General features: G+C 43.1%; 2 protein-coding genes across 2 annotated transcripts; both read left to right on the top strand.

The window, feature by feature from the left end:
• Positions 1-4057: 4057 nt before the first annotated feature.
• si:dkey-12e7.1 (uncharacterized protein LOC557553 homolog) lies at positions 4058-6439 on the top strand. The gene is made up of 2 exons (XM_068739826.1): positions 4058-4588; positions 5303-6439. The coding sequence occupies exons 1-2, from the start codon at positions 4058-4060 to the stop codon at positions 5888-5890; spliced, it is 1119 nt and encodes a 372-aa protein (XP_068595927.1). The 3' UTR covers positions 5891-6439.
• A 1617-nt stretch (positions 6440-8056) lies between these two features.
• On the top strand, positions 8057-23813 carry LOC137893675 (aminopeptidase N-like). Its single transcript, XM_068739096.1, has 20 exons — positions 8057-8664; positions 10637-10779; positions 10919-11055; positions 11261-11381; positions 12603-12757; positions 13531-13644; positions 13862-14005; positions 14487-14552; positions 15608-15673; positions 15847-15995; positions 16584-16663; positions 16939-17072; positions 17682-17737; positions 17877-18024; positions 18209-18297; positions 19044-19151; positions 21552-21719; positions 21802-21942; positions 22799-22862; positions 23667-23813. The coding sequence occupies exons 1-20, from the start codon at positions 8057-8059 to the stop codon at positions 23811-23813; spliced, it is 2838 nt and encodes a 945-aa protein (XP_068595197.1).
• The last annotated feature ends 248 nt before the right edge of the window (positions 23814-24061 follow it).

The raw sequence follows: 24061 nt of genomic DNA, 5'->3' as shown, positions 1-24061 counted from the left end.
GTCTGAAAATTAAACCAAAAGTTATTCAAAATATTTTAATTAAATATTAAAAGAGATACCTTCAAGTGAAGTGAAAGAAAAGGAAAAGTATGAGTTCCTCTCTGAGATCATTTTCAGGTAACCCACACTGTGTTGGTGACCAAATGCAACGCTGTGATCTCCAGGTGTAACTTTACTTGTTCCTGGAAACAGTCTGTTTGGACTTAATTGGCTCCTTCAAGCCACAGGCACATTTACAGTATAAAGGACAGGGTATGTATTACGATAGTGAGAGGATGGTAGGATCAACTTTCCCCAGTTCAGAGTGTCATCTGCTGGTGAAATGTATAACTGGCTGCAGCCTATCCCCTCCAACCATGAATGTAATACCTTTAAAAAATAAAATAAAAAGCTGCCTCTGTTCAAAAATAATTTACATGCATACTGGTAAATTCAGTAAGGTCATTACCGCCGCCGAGGATGTTATGCTTTCACCTACGTTGGTTTGTTAGCAAGATAACTCAAAAGGTTCTGAATGGATCTTGACATTTTCAGGAAATGCTGGGAATCTTACCAGGAACACGAGAGATCCTGTATTCTGATTTTGACCATTTTGTCTTACAACATAATGATTTCATAACAACAAAAAAATAGAAACAAGAACTTACGGTTCTCTTACAGTTTCCAACTTGATTAAATAAAATTATTTCAAATTATGGAAAATGTTTCTAACCCCTTTTCCATGATAATAATACCCCCAATATAGATTCAAGATTCAAGATTCAAGATACTTTATTGTCATTATGCGAGCATAATAAAATCGTGAGAAGGCCCACGGCTTAAGGCACACATCATAACAAACTAAATTCTCTCTCTTAAGAAACAATATATATACACACAGAGAGAGTGAGAATCACAGGCAGTAGTGCAAAATGGCAACAGCAGCAACAGGGCCGGCATAAAGTGCAAAATAGCAACAGCAGCAACAGGGCCGGCATAAAGTGTCCCAGATCGCTACAAGGGAACGACTGCTTTCACAGCTCGGGGGAAGAAGCTGTTTCTGAGCCTCGTAGTGCTGCTTCTTATTGTCCTGAACCGCTTCCCTGATGGGAGCGGGACAAACAGTTTGTGGCCCGGGTGGGTGGGGTCTGTGGAGATGCGTCTGGCCCTCCTCTGGACTCTGGAGGTGTAAACAGAGTCCAAATCAGGCAGACGGTGACCCACAATCCCCTGAGCTGTCCTCACCACCCGGGATAGGTCCTTCCTGTCCTGCGCCGTGCAGCTGCCGTACCACACAGTCGCACTGAGACACAGGATGCTCTCTATCGTGGCCCGGTAGAAGTTTGCAAGCAGCACAGAGGAGAGTCCAGCCCGCTTCAGCTTCCTGAGGAAGAAGAGCCGTTGCTGGGCCTTCTTCACCAGGTGTCTGGTGTTGAGTGTCCAGGAGAGGTCAGAGGAGATGTGGATGCCCAGGAATTTAATGTTCTCCACACGCTCCACTGCTTCCCCTCGTATGCACAGGGGGGCGTGTTCAGTCTTCCTGGACCTCCTGTAGTCCACTATGACCTCCTTGGTCTTGCTGGTGTTCAGAACAAGGCTGTTACTCGAGCACCACAGCATCAGGTTCTGGATCTCCTCTCTGTAGTGGGTCTCATCGTTGTTGGAGATGTGACCCACCACAGTGGTGTCGTCCGCAAACTTCACAACCATGTTTGTGGAGTGGATGGCAGAGCAGTCGTGGGTGAAGAGGGTGAAGAGAGCAGGGCTGAGAACGCAACCCTGGGGGGTCCCAGTGTTCAGGATCAGAGGGGAGGATGTGGTGTCTCCTATCCTCACCACCTGGGGCCGGTTGCTGAGGAAGTCCCTGACCCAGGAGCAGAGCGGTGGAGACAGTCCCAGGCTGTGGAGCTTCAGAGCCAGCATGTCCGGTGGAACAGTGTTAAAAGCTAAACTGAAGTCCACAAACAGCATCCTGACGTAGGTGTTAGGCTGCTCCAGGTGAGTCAGGGCCGAGTGAAGTGTCAGCGAGACGGCGTCCTCCGTGGAGCGGTTCCCCCTGTAGGCAAACTGCAGGCTGTCCAAGCCAGCAGGGATGGCGTCTTTGATGTGTTTAAGGAGGATCCTCTCGAAGCACTTCATCACGACGGGAGTCAGAGCAACAGGGCGGTAATCGTTGAGGCAGGCGATGGATGATTTCTTGGGTACAGGCACAATGATGGAGGACTTAAGGCAGGCAGGGACGGTGGACAGCTGCAGGGACAGGTTGAAGATGTCCAGGAAAACCCCGGCCAGTTGGTCAGCACACGTCTTCAGTGTCCAGCCTGACACGCCATCTGGTCCCGCAGCCTTGTTGATGTTGATCCTCCTCAGGGCAGAGGAGACCTGGTGCAGCTGCAGGACGAGCGGCTGATGCTGCACCTCAGGCTGGGGCAGATCCACAGACCTTCTGCTGCTCGGAGAGTCGAAGCGTGAGAAGAATCTGTTCAGGGTGTCAGGCAGGGTGGAGTCGTGGCTGGCGTGCTGGTCCCTGCGTTTGTAGTCCGTCACAGCCCTGATGCCTTTCCACATGTCACGTGGGTTATTGTTCTCAAAGTGCTCCTCAATGCGCTGCTTGTATCTGTGCTTTGCCTGCTTGATGCCTCTTTTTAGCTCACTCCGTGCCCTGCTAACTTGATTAAATAAAATTATTTCAAATTATGGAAAATGTTTCTAACCCCTTTTCCATGATAATAATACCCCCAATATACACAATATACACAGAAACTAACTTCTATCATCATATTTGTGTAGGTTCTCAGAGAATCAACTGGATTTGGTTTAAGATGTTTCATCCAAGAGGCTCTTTCAGTTCTTCAGAACTCTGCTACTCCTACTTATAATTGTATTCAAGAAAATAACAACTTCAGAAGTTTTGGCATTCAGGTGACTGCATTTTTTAGATTTCTCTATGTTCTCCTGCTTTAAAGAACTTCCATTTTCATTTTACTGTACTACTGCTACCAGTAGTACAGTACTACTACCACTATTGTATCATTACTGCTAGTGGTAATTATATTCCTCAAACCATGATTCAGCATGTTAGAGCGATTCCTCAAACCTTGCAGCCAAACGCATTTTGATGACGTCACATCAACGCGCCACAAAACTATCAACAGACAGAGCTCAGCTGTTCGGTAGCTAACTAGCCGGCCTAGTTACTAAATACCTCAGAATTGTTCAGCTTTAGGTTTAAGCCTGTACTTGTACAGTTAGCAATATTCCAGAACTTATATCGCTTCTAAAAAAGTTTTATGAATGTATTGTATTAGTAAATTTTATACTCATCTTTGCTAGCAAGGTTAGCTTTTAAAGTGTTTACGGAAGGGAGACCTTTCGTCGAACAGGTAACGACGCATTTTTTTTTTTTTTTATCTTAATGATGGTGCATCTTCTTCTTCCTCTTTCGGCTTGTCCCATCAGTGGTCGCCACAGCAAATCAACCTTCTAATCGATTGCTTGCTTAATTCTGGCAAAAAAATCGAGAGTAGATCTTTTGGGATATATACTTAAAGTCTTTAAATATGCCCCAGTTATTTATTAAAGAAGCTGAAAGGTAAATATCACTAAAGGACCTGGAATCAAGTCAGAAGCCGGCTTGTCACTGAACTAAATTGTGATTCAGGACCGCCAGAAAAGTCAACATTTGTATATCACAATACGTCCAGGTTTTATTGTCTTTAAACAATCAAATAAATTGTAAAATTTAGATTGTTAATCAACTTTCGTTTTAATTCGATATTTCTGATTAGAGAAACAAGAGAATGATCATTTCTAGTTTCTATCTTTTTTGTTGATCCTTAAACATTAATTGTGTTGGCCGAATGTGATATAAATTGTCGTACTCTATAAGTGCCGTATGATATGTTGCATTGCCTGCTGTGAGACAGATCAGCCAGGTGCTTAAATACTTTTCTTCCTCTGACTTTATGTTCAGGACTTCACCAGACCAGATATTTATGATACGGCCGGACCACAAGGCCACCCGGTGGAGATTCTGACCTCCACCCACTGGTCGCCAGCATCATTTCCTTCTCTCATTATGTCGCCACGAAAAAGACCCCTTGTCCCAGTCAGCAGTCGGCGGAAAACCGTGGACAACTACTTTCCTTTCAATGTGCTGCCGGTGGAATGCCAGCTGCACGTCTTTTCCTTCCTGAATGAATTGGATAAATGCAGCTGTGCTTCGGTTTGCTTCGGCTGGAGCTGCATCATCCGCTCCTGGAAGCTCTGGCGGGTGGCAGACTATTCCCGTCGAGGCGTCTTCCACTTGGGTCAGGAGGGGCTTCTTGTTTCCAACCGGGAGTTTGAGCGCTGGAAATCCTGGGTCCACCATTACACCCACCACCTCATCTCCCGTCGAGCCAGCCTGCTCACTCTGAAGGCCAGCTTTGACCTGGGGGATCGCTGCAACAATTGGGGAGAACTTTTGTCTCGCTTGCTGGACAGTGTCCATTGCAGAGACCTCAATCACCTGGACCTGAACTGGACATTTACTCTTCTTGAGCCACTGGACCTCAGGGTTCACTCCAGCTCCAGTTCTCAGCAGGACAGCATCACCAAGATGGACCAGGTAACAATTTTATTGGTTTGTTTTCAAATGAAAAATGCCACCCAATGGATTTACATTTTCTGATTGCAACAGGCAGGAACTGAACATTGTTTGCCTCATTAATCTGCACGCTTGTGTTTGCCACCTTGATAATTGATAAGGCAGAGCCTCTCCTGCAATCCAAATGACTGTTTTTGAAATGTGCTACATAAACAAAGAGGAAAACTGTTTCTCTCTGTAAATTATTGTCAAATAATTTCAGGGGAACAGCTGGAGCGCTGGTGGACATGATGATGAGGAGAAAGGTTGATGTGTTGTGTGTCCAGGAGACCCGGCGGAAAGGAAGCAAGGCTAGAAGCTTAGCTAAGAAGTTGTCGGACATTGAGAGGACAGAAGAGACGCAAGGCAAAGGTCAAACAGAGGGCATATGATGACCTGTATGACAGGTTAGATAGTAAAGAGTGAGAGAAAGATCTGTACCGGCTGGTCAGACAGAGAGACAGAGAGGGGAAGGATAGAGATAGGAAGGTGTTGACAGAGGCCAGCAGTGTGTAGGAAGATGGTGGAATTAATGGAGGAGGAATCAGTGCAGTGTTTAAGTCCAGTTTCCTCCGTTTAAGGCAGCTTAAGTTTGTTTATTCTTCGCTGGCTGCCTGTGCAATTCAGAATTCAATTCACGATTCTCTTGTTTCTCTTCAATTCACTGAATAGTTTTCCCTCACTGTGATTCACCAGCTGGCCAGTTTCCAGGAGCTGCTGACCAAACTCACACAGAGCTGCCCACGCCTCTCCAAGATGCGGATCCACTTCGACTGGTCGGACGTCTCCGTGTCGCTGCTCACTCAATTCCAGCAGCTCAGAGTCCTGGAGCTCAAATACTTTTGGGTCTTTAAAGGCGTGACTCCCTCGACCCTGCAGAGCCTCACTAAATCGCTGCCCAACCTGAAGTCTCTGACGTTGCACATCCTGGTGCCCATGAGGAACCTGGGAATCTCGTACACTCTGGAGTCTCAGTCACTGGAGTTCCTCGACGTGTCGCCCAGCCGAGGCTTGGTCTTCTCCTCTCTGAAACTCCCCGCCCTGCGAGAGCTTCAGGCCAAGAAGATCGTCCGCAGCATCACACTGGACCGGAGGACCAGGCTGAGGATCCAGAGCCGCTGGCCTTGCCTCTACCACGTCCTCAGGGAGGGGACGCCGAGGCTCCAGGCCCTCAACAATGAGAGGCTGCTCCCCACCTGGAAGGAGGAGAGCTACGGGGAGCTGTCCGCCATCCTGGAGCAGTCCTGTTACTGTGTTCGCCATCTCGACAGCTGGCTGTGGTAGATGGCTGAATGCATTTGAAAGATAATTCATAGCTTTTTTTTTTAGACAGCAACGTATTGGGACACAAAGTAACGCATTTTAGCAGGCTATTGTGAGTGAGTGTAAAATCTGACAAAAGTATATCAAAAATATTCAGCCTTTGTTCTCGGTGTCAGATTGCCAAGAATGCACTGACGTCTGCTGAAGTGTAAATCAATATCGCTCGGTTATTGTCATGGATTTTGTTTGCATTAATTTATATTTACAGTCAAGAGAACTTCACTAATTACTGGTGAGAAGGTTTGTGTTCATTTATGATGGTTTTTTAAACTGATCACATGCTCCTCGAATTATTCCTGGTATTTTAAGGAACGCGTTTGAAACGTGTGCTTTTTAATGGTGTCGCAAAAAAACGTGACGGATCGGTGAAGATGGGACCAGAAAGCTCCACAAAGTTGGACCGCAGCGCAGATGAAGAGTTCATCCAGTGTCAGAGCACCAGAGCTTTCCTTCTTCAATACTCTCTTCTGTGTTGTTAATTTGTAATAAAATTCTGAAGCAGAGACATGAGAGTGGCTGCTGTTGAATATGTTTCTTACACGTGTCAAGTTTTATTACCTCTTTTAAAAGGTACGAGTCATCTGTGACCTCTGCTGCAAAGCAAATTTCCCCTCGTGGGACAATAAAGCGCTGAACTGAACTGAACTGAACTGATCATGAACTGAGAAATTCAATCAGGGCATTTGCACTTCTTGCCTTGGCCACCAGAGGTCCCCGTGTTCAAAGAATCGCCTGCTGCATAAACCTGAGTTTACGCGCTGCCTATAAGTTGAACGAGCAAGCGGTTGTATTTTAGCTCTTTGAGTGTCATTAATGTCCAAAGACGTTTTTTCTTTGAACCCAAACATTCACTGCCAAACCTGAACATCGAAAATCTGCTCCTCTTCAAAGGTCACGAACTCCAGAACGGAAAATTATAGGAGCACCTTTTTATTTTCCTGATGAAAGAAGAGACTTTAATCTTTCATTTGGAAGGTTCGCTGTTTGCATATAGTAAATAATATTCTTGGAAAAATCCGGGGGGGTTGCACGTAAACTGGGGTGCTTGGCATGTAGCTGAGCTGAAAATGGCTGGCACTCGATGAGTTAATACATCAAGATGCTGTATGTATGACATTAGGATGAAACATCATGTCGGATATTTCACAAGTGTCTTGATCATTTCTGTGTGACACTGACATTATTAATTATTAATTCAACGGATGGGCCGTCAATCCCAAGAATTGACCTCCGACCTGAAAGCAACACACACAGAGGCTCTGAGCAGATGTTAGACCAGACAGATGTGAGAGCGTGTTCACTGTAGTGGGGGGGTCAGTTTGATCTTCATGCAACAGGAACCTCTGTCCCCAGTACGAATCGCCACACCCAGCGTGTTTCCTCATATATTTTTCCCATTTTGCAGATGTATCCCCAGAGTTTCCTCTCTTGAGGTGAGGGGCGTGCGCTTGGTGGGGGTCAGGATTCCCTGAGGTTGGGGCTTTCCAAGCCATCCCGTGATATCCAAAATCGGCCTTTTCTTCCCTCTCTTTCTTCTCGAGCCCACTCCTCCCTTCATGTGTTTCTTGTTTGCATGGTCAGTCCATCATCTGCCCCCCCCCCTGCAGATGGATTTTAAGTGTCTGTGGTTGGAACTAAATGTCGCTTGTGACGGGGTTTCCTTCACTTGCAGCTTGTGTCCACTGATGGATGTGCTCATGATGGGTTGGGCGACGTGTTTGTAGGTCCATAGAGAGGGAATGCGAGGCGGTGTGTGTGTGTGTAAGCGTTGGGTTGAACAGCGCAGAGGATATAATGTCCGTTGAAGCCTGTATTAATGGGAAGGCCGCTGTCACCACCTCCAGATGTTTGCAGAACAATCTGAATATTTTTTAATTTGCACGAGGTTAATGAGCATCGCCCTCTTAACACCACGACTTACTCTTTGCTCCTTCTGCAACGACCAAGTTAATGCTTAATCCAAGCGCAGACCTCTAATTGCACAGGCCAAGCCTTGTTTATGAGAGGGAGGATACTTTCACATGAACACATCAGTCATTGTGGCCCAGAGACATACCAGGTCAGGGACTCACCAGACCAGGTCTAAGGAGCAGGAACCTTCAGGGCTGGTTTTAGGAAGCAGCCGCCATGGCCAAAGGTTCCACCATATCCAAGACTCTTGCCGCAACCTTCGTCATCCTCACCGCCTCTACCATCGCCGGTATTGTCACCATGATTGCTTTGTACCAATCTCAGATCTCTTTACAGAACCCGTCGCCCCGCCCAACCTTTGGGCCCACCACCACCGTAGCACCACTGGTCATGAGGCTGCCGAAGAATCTCATCCCTCACAGCTACAAGATCTTCCTCCAGCCCCACCTGTACTCCCGAATCATCGAGCTGGAAAATGTCACCAGTCCCAACCAGACGATGTCTTTCTCCGGGAACACCACGATCTACTTTGACTGCGTTGAGCCAACCAGTACGATCTTTCTCCAGAGCTTGGATCTGACTATTGCTGGAGAAGCAGTGGTGACGAACAAGAAAACCAATGACAGCATGCATGTTCGCGAAGTGATCCACCACAATGACCAAAGTAACTTCCTTGAGATTCAGTTGGAGAAGGATTTGGAGGCAGGAGAAATGCACAGTTTATTTCTGGCTTTCACGGGACAAATAGATGTTATTGATGCTCTATATGCAAGCACCTACGAAGAAGAGACTCCAGCTGATGAATATGGTACAAGTACACTGAGGTGAGTAATAAAAAAAACGATTTGAAGTCTGTATAGAATTATGAAATATGGGATCTTTAAAAAGCACATGGAGGCAAACATTTTGTTTGTAGAAAGGAGTAGTAGGCAAAGGAAATACGGTTTTTTTCTTTCTGTTATTGCATTTTAGACAGTAAAATTAGATGAAAAGAATAAAACTGTCCTATAGATCTGTTCACGTTTAGTTCTCTTATGCAATGCTGCGGCTCTAACAACAAACTGGGACCCAGATTTAATGTGATCAATCCACGACTCAAACCCATGAGTTTCTAGACTAAACTTTATTTCTAGAAAGGCCAAAGTCCAAAGTTCTTCACAGAGCAAAAAAAATAAAATACATTGGAACATTCAAATGTTTTAAATCAATAACATTTTAAAACCAGGGTTAAAAATATGAAGAAAAAAAAACAGATAAATGCTGTAAAAAATAAATAAATAATCAAATTTATACCAAAGTTGAAAATACAGATCTTTAATTTTCTTTTATATCATCTCAACATTTTCAAATAATCAGGGTCGATGAGTTCCGTGGTTTATAAGAAGCCCAGCAGAACACGCTATACTTTAGAAAGAAGCGGTACGGAGGGCTGGTAGTCTGGATGAAAGACAAAATGTACGACGTAAGTCTGTCACGTAGGAGGAGAAAGTTCATCGAGATAAACCGAGTCAAACGTATTGTTTAAGATAACAGGTAGTTAGTGCGCTGTCGTAGAAAATGCATTAGATCATTATCCAGCTTACTTGCTTTCATTTCAACATATTTATTTATTCCCTAGCAAGTGGAAAAGAATTGCAATAGTCTATGAGTACTTGTAAGATAATTAATACAAATGGTTTGTGTGAGTCAGCATTTCAGCATATTTCTGAGTTTGTGTAAAAGTAATATAGACGACTAATCCCAAACACTTTGTGTGAGGTAATGAAGGAACTCATTATAGGAATAATTTCATGCTGGATTTTTTAAATCAGAAAATAAATTAGAAGGAACTAAAATGAAAAATAAAATAAAAAGTGTGTCAGACTTTGTCACATTAAAACATGTTCGCTGTATCGGAGGTCGTCTTTTAGCTGCGGATGTTGCATAACATTCGAGATTGAAAAAGATCTGTTCTGAATCCAGGCTGTTTCACGGTTTAGACCTGGGGTCTCCAGCGGGTGGAAACCTGGACCGCGAACAGAAAAATGTCTAATAATGGACTCAGTTTTTGTAATTACAAATAATACTGAAAGCACCCGAAGTGCTCAATTCAGCCTAAAAGAGAGTTATGTGCGTTAAAAAAAGAAAAAGTACCACAAAGTGAAGTTTTCCTCTTTTTGTGATACGTTTCACTCGTTTTTCTTAGGTATGCTTAAATCAATAAAGACATTATAACTACACCCTTGGCTCAGTATTAGTGTGCCTGAAGTAAGCTCGGAGGCTTCGTGTATCCAGTGACATCACTCTGCAGACACGTGTGTGTGTGTGCTCACACATTTTTGTCTATAAGGAATTGTTTTGTTCAGAATGAAAGACTGAAAAACACGGCGGATATATTTCTAGAATCGCATTGTCTGTGTAGAATCCATACAACTTGAGAGTCCTTGGTTTCATCTTTGAAGCCACAGTATCTTTTTTTAAAATACGGTAAAGTCAAGTTTGAAAAACAGTTTCACCACACGTATAGGCTACTATGGGGGAGGACATCGCGGGAATACACTTGGGGGGCAAATCTCGGAATTCTAATCAATCTACTGAGCAGACATGTTAAATATATCATTTATAGAAAAGCTGAAACCTGCATCTTTATGCAACATGAAGCTGCATGAGATGAACATTAATAGGGCTTGAATGTAAAGCAAATCCTCATAGAGACCACAGAGAAGCAATTTGAACTCAGATAGACTCGGATCTATTGAGGAAGAGCGGTCCAGGGAGCGTTTTTAACTTCGACTGACTCTTGATCTGGATTCACAGATACTTAGTGGCAACCAACATGGAACCAACGCATGCCAGGAAGGTCTTTCCATGTTTCGACGAGCCAGAGATGAAGGCTGTGTTTAACGTCACCATCATCCACAGACGAAATACGACAGCTCTAGGAAACGAGGAGGAGATGGGTGAGGAAAGAATGAGCTCCTTTTGCTAAACAAAAATGTACAGTATGTATAGAACAACTGGGCTCCTGGCAACCAAGCGCTGAAGACAGGAACATGATAAGAGAATAAAACATGTCCCTTCCTGTCTCTGCTCTCTCAGACTCCAAAATTATCGACGACGATTGGCAGTACACGATTTTCTACCCAACGCCGAGGATGTCGACGTATTTGTTCGCCTTCACGGTCTCAGAGTTCACAGAATCAGCATCCTCCCCTCACGAGCGGGTGGTGATTGAAGTACGTCTCTGTCCTTCTTTGGGATGATACAAGTTTATGTGAACTGGCAAAAAAAGGACTTGAGTCAATGGCGTTGCAATTTCAGTTTCACATCATTGTACACTTCAGGGCCTTGAGCCAGAGCTCAATCCAGGAACTGAGTCCCGTCTTTCCCTGCCTTGACCTTTTTCGAGTTAAATGCATCAACTGTTTTCTGCTCACACAGACGTACGCTCGTCCGGATGCTATCGAAGCGGGACAAGCCGAGTACGCGTCCAACATCACAGGGAAGATTCTGACATTCTTCGAGGATTACTTTGGAAGTAAATACCAAATGAAAAAACTAGGTGAGACTGACTGGATCCATGTTTCATTGTCAGTAAAGATTGTAGTTTTCTTCCTGTAGGAACAGCGACGTGTCTAATCTTGAAGGTCAAGTTAGTTCACTATATGGCACCCACAAAAGGAAAGTGTGGTTGCTCGAACGTGCAGCTGTGCCGCATTTTACACAGTTTTATTTCACTGTGAGAATAATAATTTTGAAAACATACGAGGGCCAAAGTTATTGCACCATCACATCTGTACTGAACTGCTAATTGTAATTATTGGCTTGAATTAAAATGAAATGTAAAAAAAGGTGCCTGTTTTTGAGCTACCAAAAATTTAAATACACGAGGGATAAAAACAATTCCATTTAGACCATTTAGGTAATCGTGTAGTTACACGAGAAGTACACAACATTTGAATGGTTGAAATTAAAACCTTAAACATTCTTTGGGCTGGTTTGGAAATATAATAATCCAACCACACACTTGTCTTATGCAACTGTAAGTAAAAAAAAAAAAAAGCAATAAAATATGTATATATTTATTTATTATTGCTATTTTATGCAATAGTATGAATTATGTCCACAAAGAAAGATGAGTCGTCACAATAACTGTCAACAGATCTGCCTTTGCTGCGTCCACACCCATTCACTCACACGCTCTCATGGACTGTGAACCGATGGTACACTCAATCAGATCCAGATCCAGCAAGCCCCAATTTCCCAGCACTGCTTTCCCAGGGTGTGGCCCCCGAATGAGTCCCAGTCATTTAAAGCGTTCCAACGTCTAATCCATAAAACAACAAGGCTGCTGGATCTCCAAAGCGTCCTCACTTCCTGCTGATCGCTCCGCTGTCTTGCTGTAAACTAGCTGCCCACAGAAGTCTCCATTGTTGGTTTTCATCCATTGTGTTTTAAAATGGTTTTATGACCTTCACCTCGTTGGTGTGTGTGTGTCACTTCTTGGGATATTTTCTCTGTGGAACTCAACCACATGCAAAGTAAGAACAAACCCGTGTTCTATCATTCCGCATTGTGTGGAATGTTGCTTCTCCCCCCCCCCCGCCGGGTGCGATACTATTTTATATGTCGGTCAAAGTCCGTTTTAAATCCTACATAATTGTTATAATTAAATAAAAACAGCAGCTCTGCTTTTCTGAAAAAGAAAAAAGAAAATGAGTGGATCATATCAATCAATGATTTAGTAGTTTAATGTGTGTCCATGCTGGTGTGATTCCTCCAGATCAAATTGCACTGCCAGACCTGCATCCTGCAGCAATGGAGAACTGGGGACTTGTCACCTACCAGGAAGGAGCTCTGCTTTACGAGGAAGGGGTTTCTTCGCTAATGCACAAGCGAATAATTGCCACTACCATTGCGCATGAACTGGCACACCAGGTAAGAAATAAAACCAGACTTGATGATGATGTTAGGAAAACATGAGCTAAGGATGATTTTAAAGTCATGCAGAGAGCTCAAGCGTTGGCTGCCCTGATGCCCAAATTCTGATTTGTTGCCGAGGACTGATCTTTATTTTACTTTTGTTTTAAAGGTGAGCTGTGAACTGCGCCCGAATCTGAACTACGCTGGCTAATGCTTTAATGCAACATGCTGCAAGTGCATAACTTGTTTTAACCTGAAACGGTTTAGATTGAAACAGAAGTAAAAGCAGTGTGATTTACTAAAGGGACACAGAAGAGTGTGACACATGTCTAATCATGCAAATAAGTATCATATATTTTACAGATCAGATATTTGAGTCCTTAGGCTTCTCGCCTGATGACATGTTTGTGATTCATATCCTGATCCGATGCCGCATGGTAGAAAAAAAAGAAAGAAATAGAATGAAGTCGCTGCCATCATGGAGGGCAAAGACCGACAGACAGACTCGCAGGAGTCAATGGAAGAGCAGACATAGAGAGCAACAGCAAAGATCACACTGGAACAGAGGGAGTAAAGAGAGAGAGAGAGAGATAGGAGAGGAAACAAACAGAATCTGAAGCCATAGAAAACATGAGAAAATTAACAGGAAACACAAAAAAAGGATGTAAATATACAGTTTTGTGGTAATCCTTTAAGTATTTTATGGATAATTCATAGGAATGCCAAGAACATATTAACATTTTCTCGTCACTGTTACCAACTCTCCAAACGCTCCTTTTCCTTGACAGTGGTTTGGAAATCTGGTGACGATGAAATGGTGGAACCAAATTTGGCTGAATGAGGGCTTCGCCAGTTACATGTCCTACATTGCAGTGGACTCCATTGAGCCGTCATTTCAAATGGTAAGTTCGGTGTGAACGTTCAGTGCCGTAGGATGGGTCGGTCATTTTAATCTTCCTTACAAATAGCAGTCGTCTCACTTTCTGCTGCCAAGCTTTCAAACTTCATCATGGCTGGCGCTGACAAATAAAACTTTAGAGTTCGCTGGGAACGAGCTGAGCAAGATCTTTTTTTTTTCACCCTCGTGTAACCTTTTTGCTTTGTAATTTTTCTTTTCAGAAAGTGTTAGGGTTTATGAACGACCTGCACATAGCATTTGAGGAAGATTCCCTGGTTTCATCCCATCCGCTCAATCCCCCGCAGGAGGACTTCCAGACATATTATGACATCGTTCAGCTGTTTGACGATATAACCTACATAAAGGTAAAGAATAAAACGGCCTCTGCCTCTTGGCCACAGCAAACGTGTGCAACACAGAAGTGCACGCAGAACTGGCTCTCCCCAATGTGGTGCCCTAGGCCAGATTTTAGATTGTGCCCCCCCCTTCCAACAATGATTTACATGCCCTTACAAAATAAATTGTATAGCATTGCTTTTGATCATTGTCTTTAATTTGTAAGGTAACATGTCACCAAATCTACATACTTCACAAATCTCAAATTAATAATAAAAAAAACCCTGAAATACAACATAAATACCCTTAGCACTAAATAAGTTTTGATATAATCGTATTTAAGGTATTTTCCTCCTTTTGTGGCGCCCCCTAGAGGCCAAGGCGCCCTTAGCATTTGCCTATATTGCCTATTGAGTGCACGCAATAATGGAGTGCATGTCATTTTCCAGGTCAACCATATCACTCTGCTACGAAAATGAGCAGACTTTGTGTTTGCTGTTCACTCTGCAGGGGGCACTTGTGGTGAGAATGCTGCAAGACTTTGTGGGAGAAAAGCCTTTCCAGAATGCGATCAAAGTAAGTGATGCGTTTAAATCTCATTCCGGTGGGCTGGCGTTGTGCTCCAGCTCTCATTGATGCCTCTGGCAGAGCCACGGCTAACCTCAGCCCCACCCTCGGGTCAAACAAGCAGAGGAGAGGACACAAAAGCTAATACCCCCACAAATCACCACAGAACAAACCAGTCATTCTGAAGGTAGCAAAAGTCGTCTGCCCCTAAATCGGGGCCAACTCTTTGATCCTGTACAATTGGAACAGGGAAAGACATTAAAAACAAATCCAAATTCACAAGGTTCAAATATGTCTAAAGATTTTTTTTTTATTACAAATAGAAAAAACAAGATTAGGGTTGCTACAAAGCATCCGTGAAATGTCATGAAATTCTGTCCAGTAGTTTTTGTATAAATGGGTACAGGCCGCTTCCTGTTCAGGACATTCGCTCAAAGTTTTTTTTTTTAAATCTCTATCAATAAATCCAAGGAAACAAGAAAAACAACAATATAACTAGTGACTCTTTTGTCTGTGTTCTCTGGTTTGTGGTGAGGAACGTTCTGACAAATTCTGTTTGTCACGTTAAACTCTGGTCAAGGAGTAATGTAGTCAGTTTCATTTTGTGTTATTCCCCTCTTATGTTAAAATCGGACCTGTTGACCACAACCCCATTACTACTGCGTTAGAGTCAAACATCTGGTTTACATGCAATGCAATAGGAAATAGGAATCGATTTTCAATCTGTAATATTTGTCAATTTGTAGTTGACACTGCTGATAGCAAAATGAATAGCGGTGTCGTATTTTCCCAGTGGAACGGAGCAGACAAACAACTAAAGGGTAATTACGCACACAAATTTATGTTATCAGAGGGGTGCGCAGGACAAGCACTCCCCCGCCCCCGTAGACCTAAAACGCCATCGTCCATCATTGCAGCTGCAGCTGAAAGCCAAAACATTACGGCTGCCTTCATCTCGCCTTCAACATCTGGAAAGAATTATTTGAACACAGAATGAAATCCTATGAACTCTAACTCTCCTCTCTCTCTCGCTTTCTCTTGGTGTCACTGTTTTTGTGTTTCAGGCGTACCTTTCAGAGTTTAAATACAAAAACGTTGACCAAAACGACCTCTGGAAATCTATACAAAAGGTAATGTCTTAGATTAAGTCAGTTTTGTTTTTATACAAACCAAATTGCTGACTCGGCGTGTCTCGTTTGTCATGATAATGATGGAAATGCTCATGGTATTAGTGGGCTACAATCTGGATTACCAGTGGTCGGATTATATTGTTAATCTTAACTAAATCTCGCCATGTTTGCAGGCTGTTGATGAGGATGCTGGTCACATCAACGTTGCCCAGGTGATGAACACCTGGACAGACCAAACCGGCTACCCAGTCATCACCATCAACACTACCAATGGCGAAATATATCAGAAGCACTTCCTGTTCAATGACTCTGCTGAATCAAGGTAGATAGTAAATAATAATAAGCCGTGGGCTTTCACACGATTTTATTATGTTCGCATAATGATAATAAAGTATCTTGAATGAAGTTGAGCTGGTACAAATAACAATGATTTCATGATCTTTTGTCTTCCATCCCTTTTTTAAATAATTGTTGATATTACATGATGTGTAAGGTGTGTACCCAGTACTAGCCAACACTACCTTATAGTAAAATGTAATTTAATTATATAATTTGGGCAAGGATTAAAAAGCCCGGTGTAGCCATTCACCCCGTTGAGGTCCTGCCCCATCCCTATCATCGGTTGGACAGGGGGCTGTTTGAAATTAAAAGCTTTAATGAGACCAACATGGAGTCATAAAGTCAGCCTCTAAATGTGGTGGGAAATTAGGGCTAAGCAAAACACATCTTTGTGGAGTTGTGGAAGATTATAAATGACCTAAAAAAAGGAAACTCTGCGCTTACACTTGAGTTCGTACTCCATGTACAGATCACTGAAACATGCTTCTTGAGTCTTTATCCCTGAATGTGTAGAAGCTGAATAACTGTTTCCTGAATGACTGAAGTTGTTTGACTGTTTGTGTCCGTTTAGTCACTGGTGGTACATTCCGATCAGAGTCATGTCCAACACAACTAAGCCTTCTATAATCTGGTTGACATCCAAGGATGCAGGTAAGAATATACAATATGCAGTTCTCATACAATGTTTTGCTTTGCACCTTCTCTGTCTCCTCAAGAGGACGAAACAGAAGACGAATTCAAAGAACAAGCTTCATATTTGGAGCTGATTTGGTAAAAATCAGATGGAAGTTTCATCATCCAAATCAATAAACAGATGACCGGATTAACTTTTAGACTAGTTTATCATTTTTATTTTTACTGCTTCATTCCTATGTGATTTGCGCCAATTAAGTACATTTTACCGTTGACCGTTATTTTCATCACAGTAAAGAAAAATGAATTAATTTTGAAGAGAGGAGAATGGATCCTCGTAAATGTCAACTGCACTGGATACTACAGAGTGAATTACGACCTCGAGAACTGGGATCGCCTCCTGAGACAAATGGAGATCGACACCAATGTGAGTAGAACATTATTCAACTTGATAGATTAGAGCAAAAACGAAGAATCGGACTTCAGCTATCAGTCCTGAACTGAAGAAGCATCTGGATCTTCTGCCAGCCATTCAGAACCGAAGAAAGCCTCTTCGTGAAACGTCTTCAACCAAACTTGAGCAAGTCCAGTCGATTCTTCGTTTTTGGATTCTTTGTCATTGGATCAAAGCTTTTACGCATCCATGGCTGCCTGATTAGGTTTGATGATCCTCCAGAGAACATGAATCATGGAAAAAAAAGTTTGAGCCACAAGCATTATTCAGTTCCATCCTCTGGGGACCAGGAATCTATCAGTTCCTGAAATATTTCATTTGATCAAGATAAAACCTTTCACCTACTGATGGAGATAAATGGAACCCGAGTGAAACAACAATGATTTTATGAACCTTCCTTCGGGTAACATTAATATTTGTACAAATTTAATGAGGTAATACACCGAACCATATAGAAGACGAGCCCACCCAGTTATTTTTCACAGAATGGGCCATAGTCGGGACCTTTTTATGAATGCTAACTGGTTGTGTTAAGCAATGCCAACTGTACCCCCCCCCCCCCCCCCACATCTTGTCTTTTAGCGGATCCCACTGTTGAACAGAGGGCAGCTTATCGATGACGCGTTTAACTTGGCAAGGTAACGACTTGGATTTACCCGATCCCGATTGCCTGGAGTTTGAACCTGCTGTGGTTTTGTAACAGCAAATGTATCAAATGGATTTTTTAAAAACAAAACAGAAAGCCGGACCTCCCCAGCTCTTAACTGTCGTCCTCAGGGCCAAACGTGTCGACGTGAGTCTGGCTCTCAATTCCACTCGTTTCCTGCGGAACGAGACGGCGTACCTTCCATGGGAATCAGCGATCAGGAACTTGAAGTACTTTGTCTACATGTTTGACCGCACTGAGGTCTATGGACCCATGCAGGCACGTATCATATGAAGCATCCTGTTTGACACGTGATATTCAAAGATTACTGTAGTGGGTGGAAAAAGATGGAGGTGGTTTCCTGCTGGCGTTTCTCATTGATCGGATGATGAAGACATGCAGTAAAACATCGCTGCGTACGTTCTGCATGAGGACTCTGCAGTAAAGCTGACTCTTTCTGCAGGCATACTTCAGGCAACAGGTTAAGGTCCTGTACAACTCCTTAAGGAACTACACGGACAAGTCCGAAATCCCAGAAGACCACGCTCTCCAGTAAGGAAAGAGGAATTCTACTTACGTCCCAAGAGTTGTAGCGTCTTTTAAAGTCCATGTCTTTCCTCATTTAATCTTTCAATCCATTCCAAGAGTGCAAAATGTAAAACTTGTGAGAAGCTTGCGCAACTTTGGATTGTCAACTTATGATTAGTGACGGACGTGTCAACCTGTACTGTCGACACCTTGTAGGCATAGGCGGAGTTTGCGGGGGTCATCTGAAAAATGTCCCTGCATTCAGTCTAAAATAGGCCCAATAAAATTGTCTCCTGCAGTAGATTTTTACAATGGTAGATGGGAGTGAGAAGCCTAACAGTGTGATATAGGCCTAAATAAATTTATTTTTCACATCACACATGGTTGAGCGGAGGCTTCGGTCATGTGTGTGTGTGTGTGTGTGTGTGTGTGTGGGGGGGGGGTTCTCCGGATTTCCTCCCACCTCCAAGCACATACAACCTCAGTTAAATGGACACTTTAAATTGTCCGTAGATGTGAGTGTGTGTGTGTGGCCCTGTGATAAGTTGGCGACTTATCCAGGGTGTGCCCCACCTCCCGCCTGATGTCAGATGACTACAGTGTAAACTTGGAACCTCAGAACCAACAGTTTCCTAACAGGGTGCATTTTTACCCATTTTCTTCTGAGGTTTCAACATCATCTTTCAAATATTCAAACCGTGCATGTTCTTATCTTTAATGCATTTTAATTATGTCGATTTTAAATCAAATTGTGATCACTTCATTTCAAGAATTCTCCAGATCCTTGCAGTAAGGGTAGCATGTGCCAGTGGACTTCCCGAATGCATGGAGATGGCCTCAAAGTGGTTTGCCACCTGGATGAACAACGGCACTAACCGGTATGAACACTACTTTCAATCATTCTGGCTTAGATTTAAAAAAAAAAAGTCATTTCAGTAAAACCTTTTATTCTATATTCTCTAGCCAGTGTTGTTTTTGTTAAGGCGTAATTCATCTTTGTCTTCGTGTTATTTTTACCTCCGCCGATGAGGTTAATTTTTTGCCAGTATTGGTGTGTTTGCAAGATAGCTGAAAAGGTTTAGGAAGGAAATATTCTGTAATATGAAATATTCAGGAAATCTTGGAAATCTTAAAATATTACATTTTAACATTAAAACCCTGTTTAAAGATTGAAAAAAACTGTTAAAAATACACATTAAGTCTGATTCAATTTTACTTTTCATGATTGGTGTATAAAGATACCAATAACAATTTAGAGCTGTTTGGTGATAATCCAGAAGAGATCCTGGATTCTGGATCAATTTTTGGCATCAACTGAATGGAGTTTCAAAATTTGTTCCTCAATATCTTGATTGATTATTTATTTATTTATTTATATTTATTTATTTGAAAGGATAAATTCCATATACATTATTGACAAATGTATATGGAATTTGACACAGTCATGTGGGGTGGGGGCCTCCATCGCACCACCAAAATTTCACCTAGATCAGATCTGGATTGCGGATACTGTAATAATTCAGATCTGCTCTGCACAGCTGTGGAGGCACGTTGAACTGAATGAGACGCACCTGTTACACATCTCACCCAATTAACTCCTGCCTTTTTTAACCTGCCTCTCTGGCCAGTTCTCTGCCAGAACATCCTTCTGCCTCAGTATTTTCAGGCTCTCCCGTTCTATGTGTCATCCCGTATTCCCTAGTTCTGTCCTTAATACCCGAGAAAACAGATCCAGTTCAAATTGTGTTAAAGTTTCACAACAAAACAAAATAGTTTTTGGACACTTTGAATAATGTCTCCCTTTTCTCCACAAATGAGGTTCTGTTTTTGCTGGCCTTTACCAAGACACTGTGGAATTAGTTGTGGGCAAACTGATTTGTTGTATTTTCAAAAGCTACGGATCTTGATCCATTACTGAACGTGTGCTTTTTGTGAATAACTTCTAAACTAATACAGATATCAACGTGAATCCAGTTGCTAAATGTGTTTTTATGGTTAAGGAATCTAAATATATATATATATAAAAGTAAAGGTAGCGCCGTTAGTGTGGTGTAAATCACACCATAGGTGGACTGAGGTGATTGGGCTGCGCTCTCTGACTGCTTTTCTAGCTACTAGTGATGATGAGATCTCATGAGGCATTGAACCACTCGAGCCAATTGGTTCGAGAAAGTCCTAATCCTGATATCACTTTTGGTTCGTGTTGTTTTTTCTACTGCTATTTTTATTTTGTACCTAAGCACCAAATGGAGCAGCGCTCCTAATCTCGTTGTATATCCACTATGCAATGACAATAAATGCTTTATATTCTATCACCTATCCTACTCTCCTAAATATAAACTAAACTCTAACCCGAAATCATAAATTCTCCAAACCAAATGAACTCTATGCGAACTCTAAACTGACAGCATCTCTCCTTCAATGGACCCGAGCTGTCAAACCGCGCGGCACAATCTGAACCACTTCCCGAGGCAATCACATGGTACAGCCGGGCAGCGATGCTTCGGATGTCATCATTTGTGGCTCCTCCCCTAAACAACGCAAGCCCGGATACGCGCTTCCCGGAAGCGCCCCTTCATTATTCGGCGTACGCTTCGACGCCTCGGCACATCTCGTAACATCACTACTAGCTACTATTTATGAATATGATGACATTTGAGCCCAACAGCATGGGGTTTCGTGTCTTTCAACAATCAGACCCCTCCCCCAGGCGACCCAACCGAGGTTGATTACGCCCCTACTTATGTCCAGGAAGCGCTACCGTACGAGCCACACCTCTCCCCTCTTGATCCACAGCCACCTCAAAGCCACTTCTGCTGCATCAATGGCCAACTATATGGCCCTTAGGTGGCTGGCCCCTGTGATGGCCAGTATCGAGGAGGCCCTGCAGAGGGATTGGCTTCCAAATCCTCAACATTCCACTTTGTTCAGGAATAACCACAGAAACCCTGATATCCTGATCTTTGGGAAAATAAGAGTTGAAAGACATTCTCAAATGTATAGTAAGAAAACGTTTCATGTAAGATAAAATATTTGCCGTCCTCACAATGAATGCCAATCAACCAGAAAGCTGCGCATTGCGTCGATAAAAAATAAAATAAACACATTTTGCAAATGTAGCTGTGTGTGCAACAGTCAATCTCCTACTGCTGTACTTTTGGCTCGTCCCATCAGGAGTCGCCACAGCAAATCAACTTTCTCCTCTAGAGGTGTGCAAATGAAAGAAAAAGAAAAATGTAATGTCAATAACGGCCTCTGCTTGTGTTTGTGCGATTCAGCATTCACCCCAACCTGCGGATCCCAATCTACTGCTATGCTATCGCTGCCGGCGGGAGGAAGGAGTGGGAGTTTGCTTGGAACAAGTTTCAGAACACCAGTGACGTTGCAGAGAAATACCAGCTCCGATATGGTCTCTCTTGCACCACCAAGATCTGGCTGCTGAACAGGTGGAGCCAACAAACGGATCCCTAATCAGGACTTTACAGAACACAGAATGCTATTATATCTGTATCTGCTCTTCTCTTGCAGATACCTGGAGTACACTTTGGACCCTGAAAGGATACGTCTGATGGAAGCTGTCTCCACCGTTAACTACATCGCAAAGAATGTGGCGGGGCAAGCGCTGGCCTGGAACTTCATCAGAGCACATTGGGACTACTTGGGACAGCTGTAGGTTGCTGTTTAGATTCTGTTGCATCACATCAAATATTTATTTACATAACACATCTCATTTTGAGTCAAGGATCTGAGATTATGCAGCTAGGTATGGAAGTACCTGCATGCTTGGATTTTAGTTTTGAGCTTGTAGATCAGCATCAGATACGTGTCCGAACTAGGAACATGCATGAAAGTGCCTCAAAACGTGATTCAAACAGATCACATTAAGGCAAGAGATTGGATATTGGTAATGTGAATACATCCCGAGTGGCTTCCGTGTGGACGTGTTGCTAATTCAGAGAACACCTCGGCCACCTGCTCTCGTTTACGGAGACACTTTGATACCGATGTGACCTGTTTGTTAAATCGCTTGAATGCGCACGAGCCGCCATAAAAGAACGGACAGCAATCAACGGCCAACTGATGAAAATCATGCACAGCGTCGGTACAAAGGTCTTCTAATGCGATTATCATTAGCTGCACTTCATAAAAGTCACAGCGGTTTTTTACTGTTACCAGGAAGGCGTCAATCCATATCAAAGTTTAAATATACGCAAGAGACCGGATCTAATTCCGTGGGCACACAGGATTTACCTGAGATTGTCAGTCAACAACAGTGAATGAAAGTTCTCTTTTAAACCGTAGATAGTTTGAAACCCAGATTTTGCTGCTGTGTCTGTCAGGATATAATCCAGTTCATGATCGTTTGTAATTCAAAGTGATGTAGTCTGATACAGAGGACCTGTCATGTATTCTCTCAAACATTCAAGTTTGTATTTTAAATTCTGTTGTTTGTGGAGCTCTTAAACACATTGTGCCCACAACCTTCATATTTTGCCCCCCCCATGTCTCCTTCCTCTGTCTCCAGGGGTGGATCGATGCTGATCACAGGAGTGACCAGCAGATTCTCCAAACAATTTGAACTGAAGGAGGTAAACTTGTTGTTTTATCGGGTTACAGCAATAAAGTGTGACGATGACATCAAAGAAGACTTTCCAGTCAGGCTCTATCAACTGACTTACTGGCATATCAGAAAAGTAACAGATATGTTTTCTCCCCGCCCCGCCCCCCCATAAAACTTGGGTCAGGATACACTGCATGAAAATTTTATAGTACAATAATACTCAACATTGATTTTGATGAAAAATCAAGCAAATCCATCTTTGGTATTTGTGAGTTTTTCTGTATTGTGGTGTGGATCCAAATGAGAACCTGCACCCACCTGACTGAAATGTTTTTTTTATTGGTGGATGTCTGCCTGTAAATTACGCCTGCAGATTTACGAGCGTGTTTTCGGATCAGGCTTGGTCGAATCAAAAGGGACTGCTGGTCCCTGGTGGAAGGTGTTCGCTCTGCTGAGTGTCATTCTTCCATTGAATTGTGAACCAGATGGAAATCAGCCCAACAATTTACTGCAAAACAAGGAGATGCTTTGAGAGAAGGTTCAATATTTGAGTTTTAGGATGTTAGTCTAATAACTGTTGCTCCTGTGGCACATTATGCAGATTATGTAAATAATGGGTACATCTGATGATTCACATAGAGGAACCCTTTTTGCCCGTAGATGGCGTCATGTCAAATGTCCCCTGCTGGGCCCAGTTAGTGTTATGAAGCTGTGATTGTAGAATTTCAGCAGGAGGAAGACGTCCACTCGCAAAACTCCTCTTCTTTCTTTGGAAAATGGCATACAAATTATGAGCAATATGCTAACATGATCTGTTTGTGTCTGCGTACAGCTGGAGCGATTTGCATCGGACTATGATCTGGGCTCTGCTGCCATGGCGGTGGCCCAAGCAATCGAGCAAACCCGAGTCAACATCCAGTGGGTCAACGAGTACAAAGATACTATACTGGAGTGGTTTGAGGGAGAAGCATCTTCATAGACGGAGGTAGACCATCATGAAAGCATTCGGAACTTCAGCGTTCAGAGATGCGTCCTGTCGAACACACTTAAGGCTCTCCAACGCTGCTAAATCCTCAACAGGAATGATGAAGAGCAAATCTCATTTTGCCGCAACGTTCAAGAGACATGATCATGAAATGAGATTCAGGTTCCCATCTGACACTTTGCAAAATTGAGAGATGATTGTGCACGAGACGGAGACAAGCCAGCCCCAGCAGTGTTTATGTG

This window comes from Brachionichthys hirsutus, chromosome 5 (genome assembly GCF_040956055.1).
Source record: "Brachionichthys hirsutus isolate HB-005 chromosome 5, CSIRO-AGI_Bhir_v1, whole genome shotgun sequence".
In the NCBI taxonomy this organism is placed as follows: domain Eukaryota; kingdom Metazoa; phylum Chordata; class Actinopteri; order Lophiiformes; family Brachionichthyidae; genus Brachionichthys; species Brachionichthys hirsutus.
Note: the sequence above shows the minus strand (reverse complement) of the source record. Positions and strands in the feature narration are given on the sequence as shown.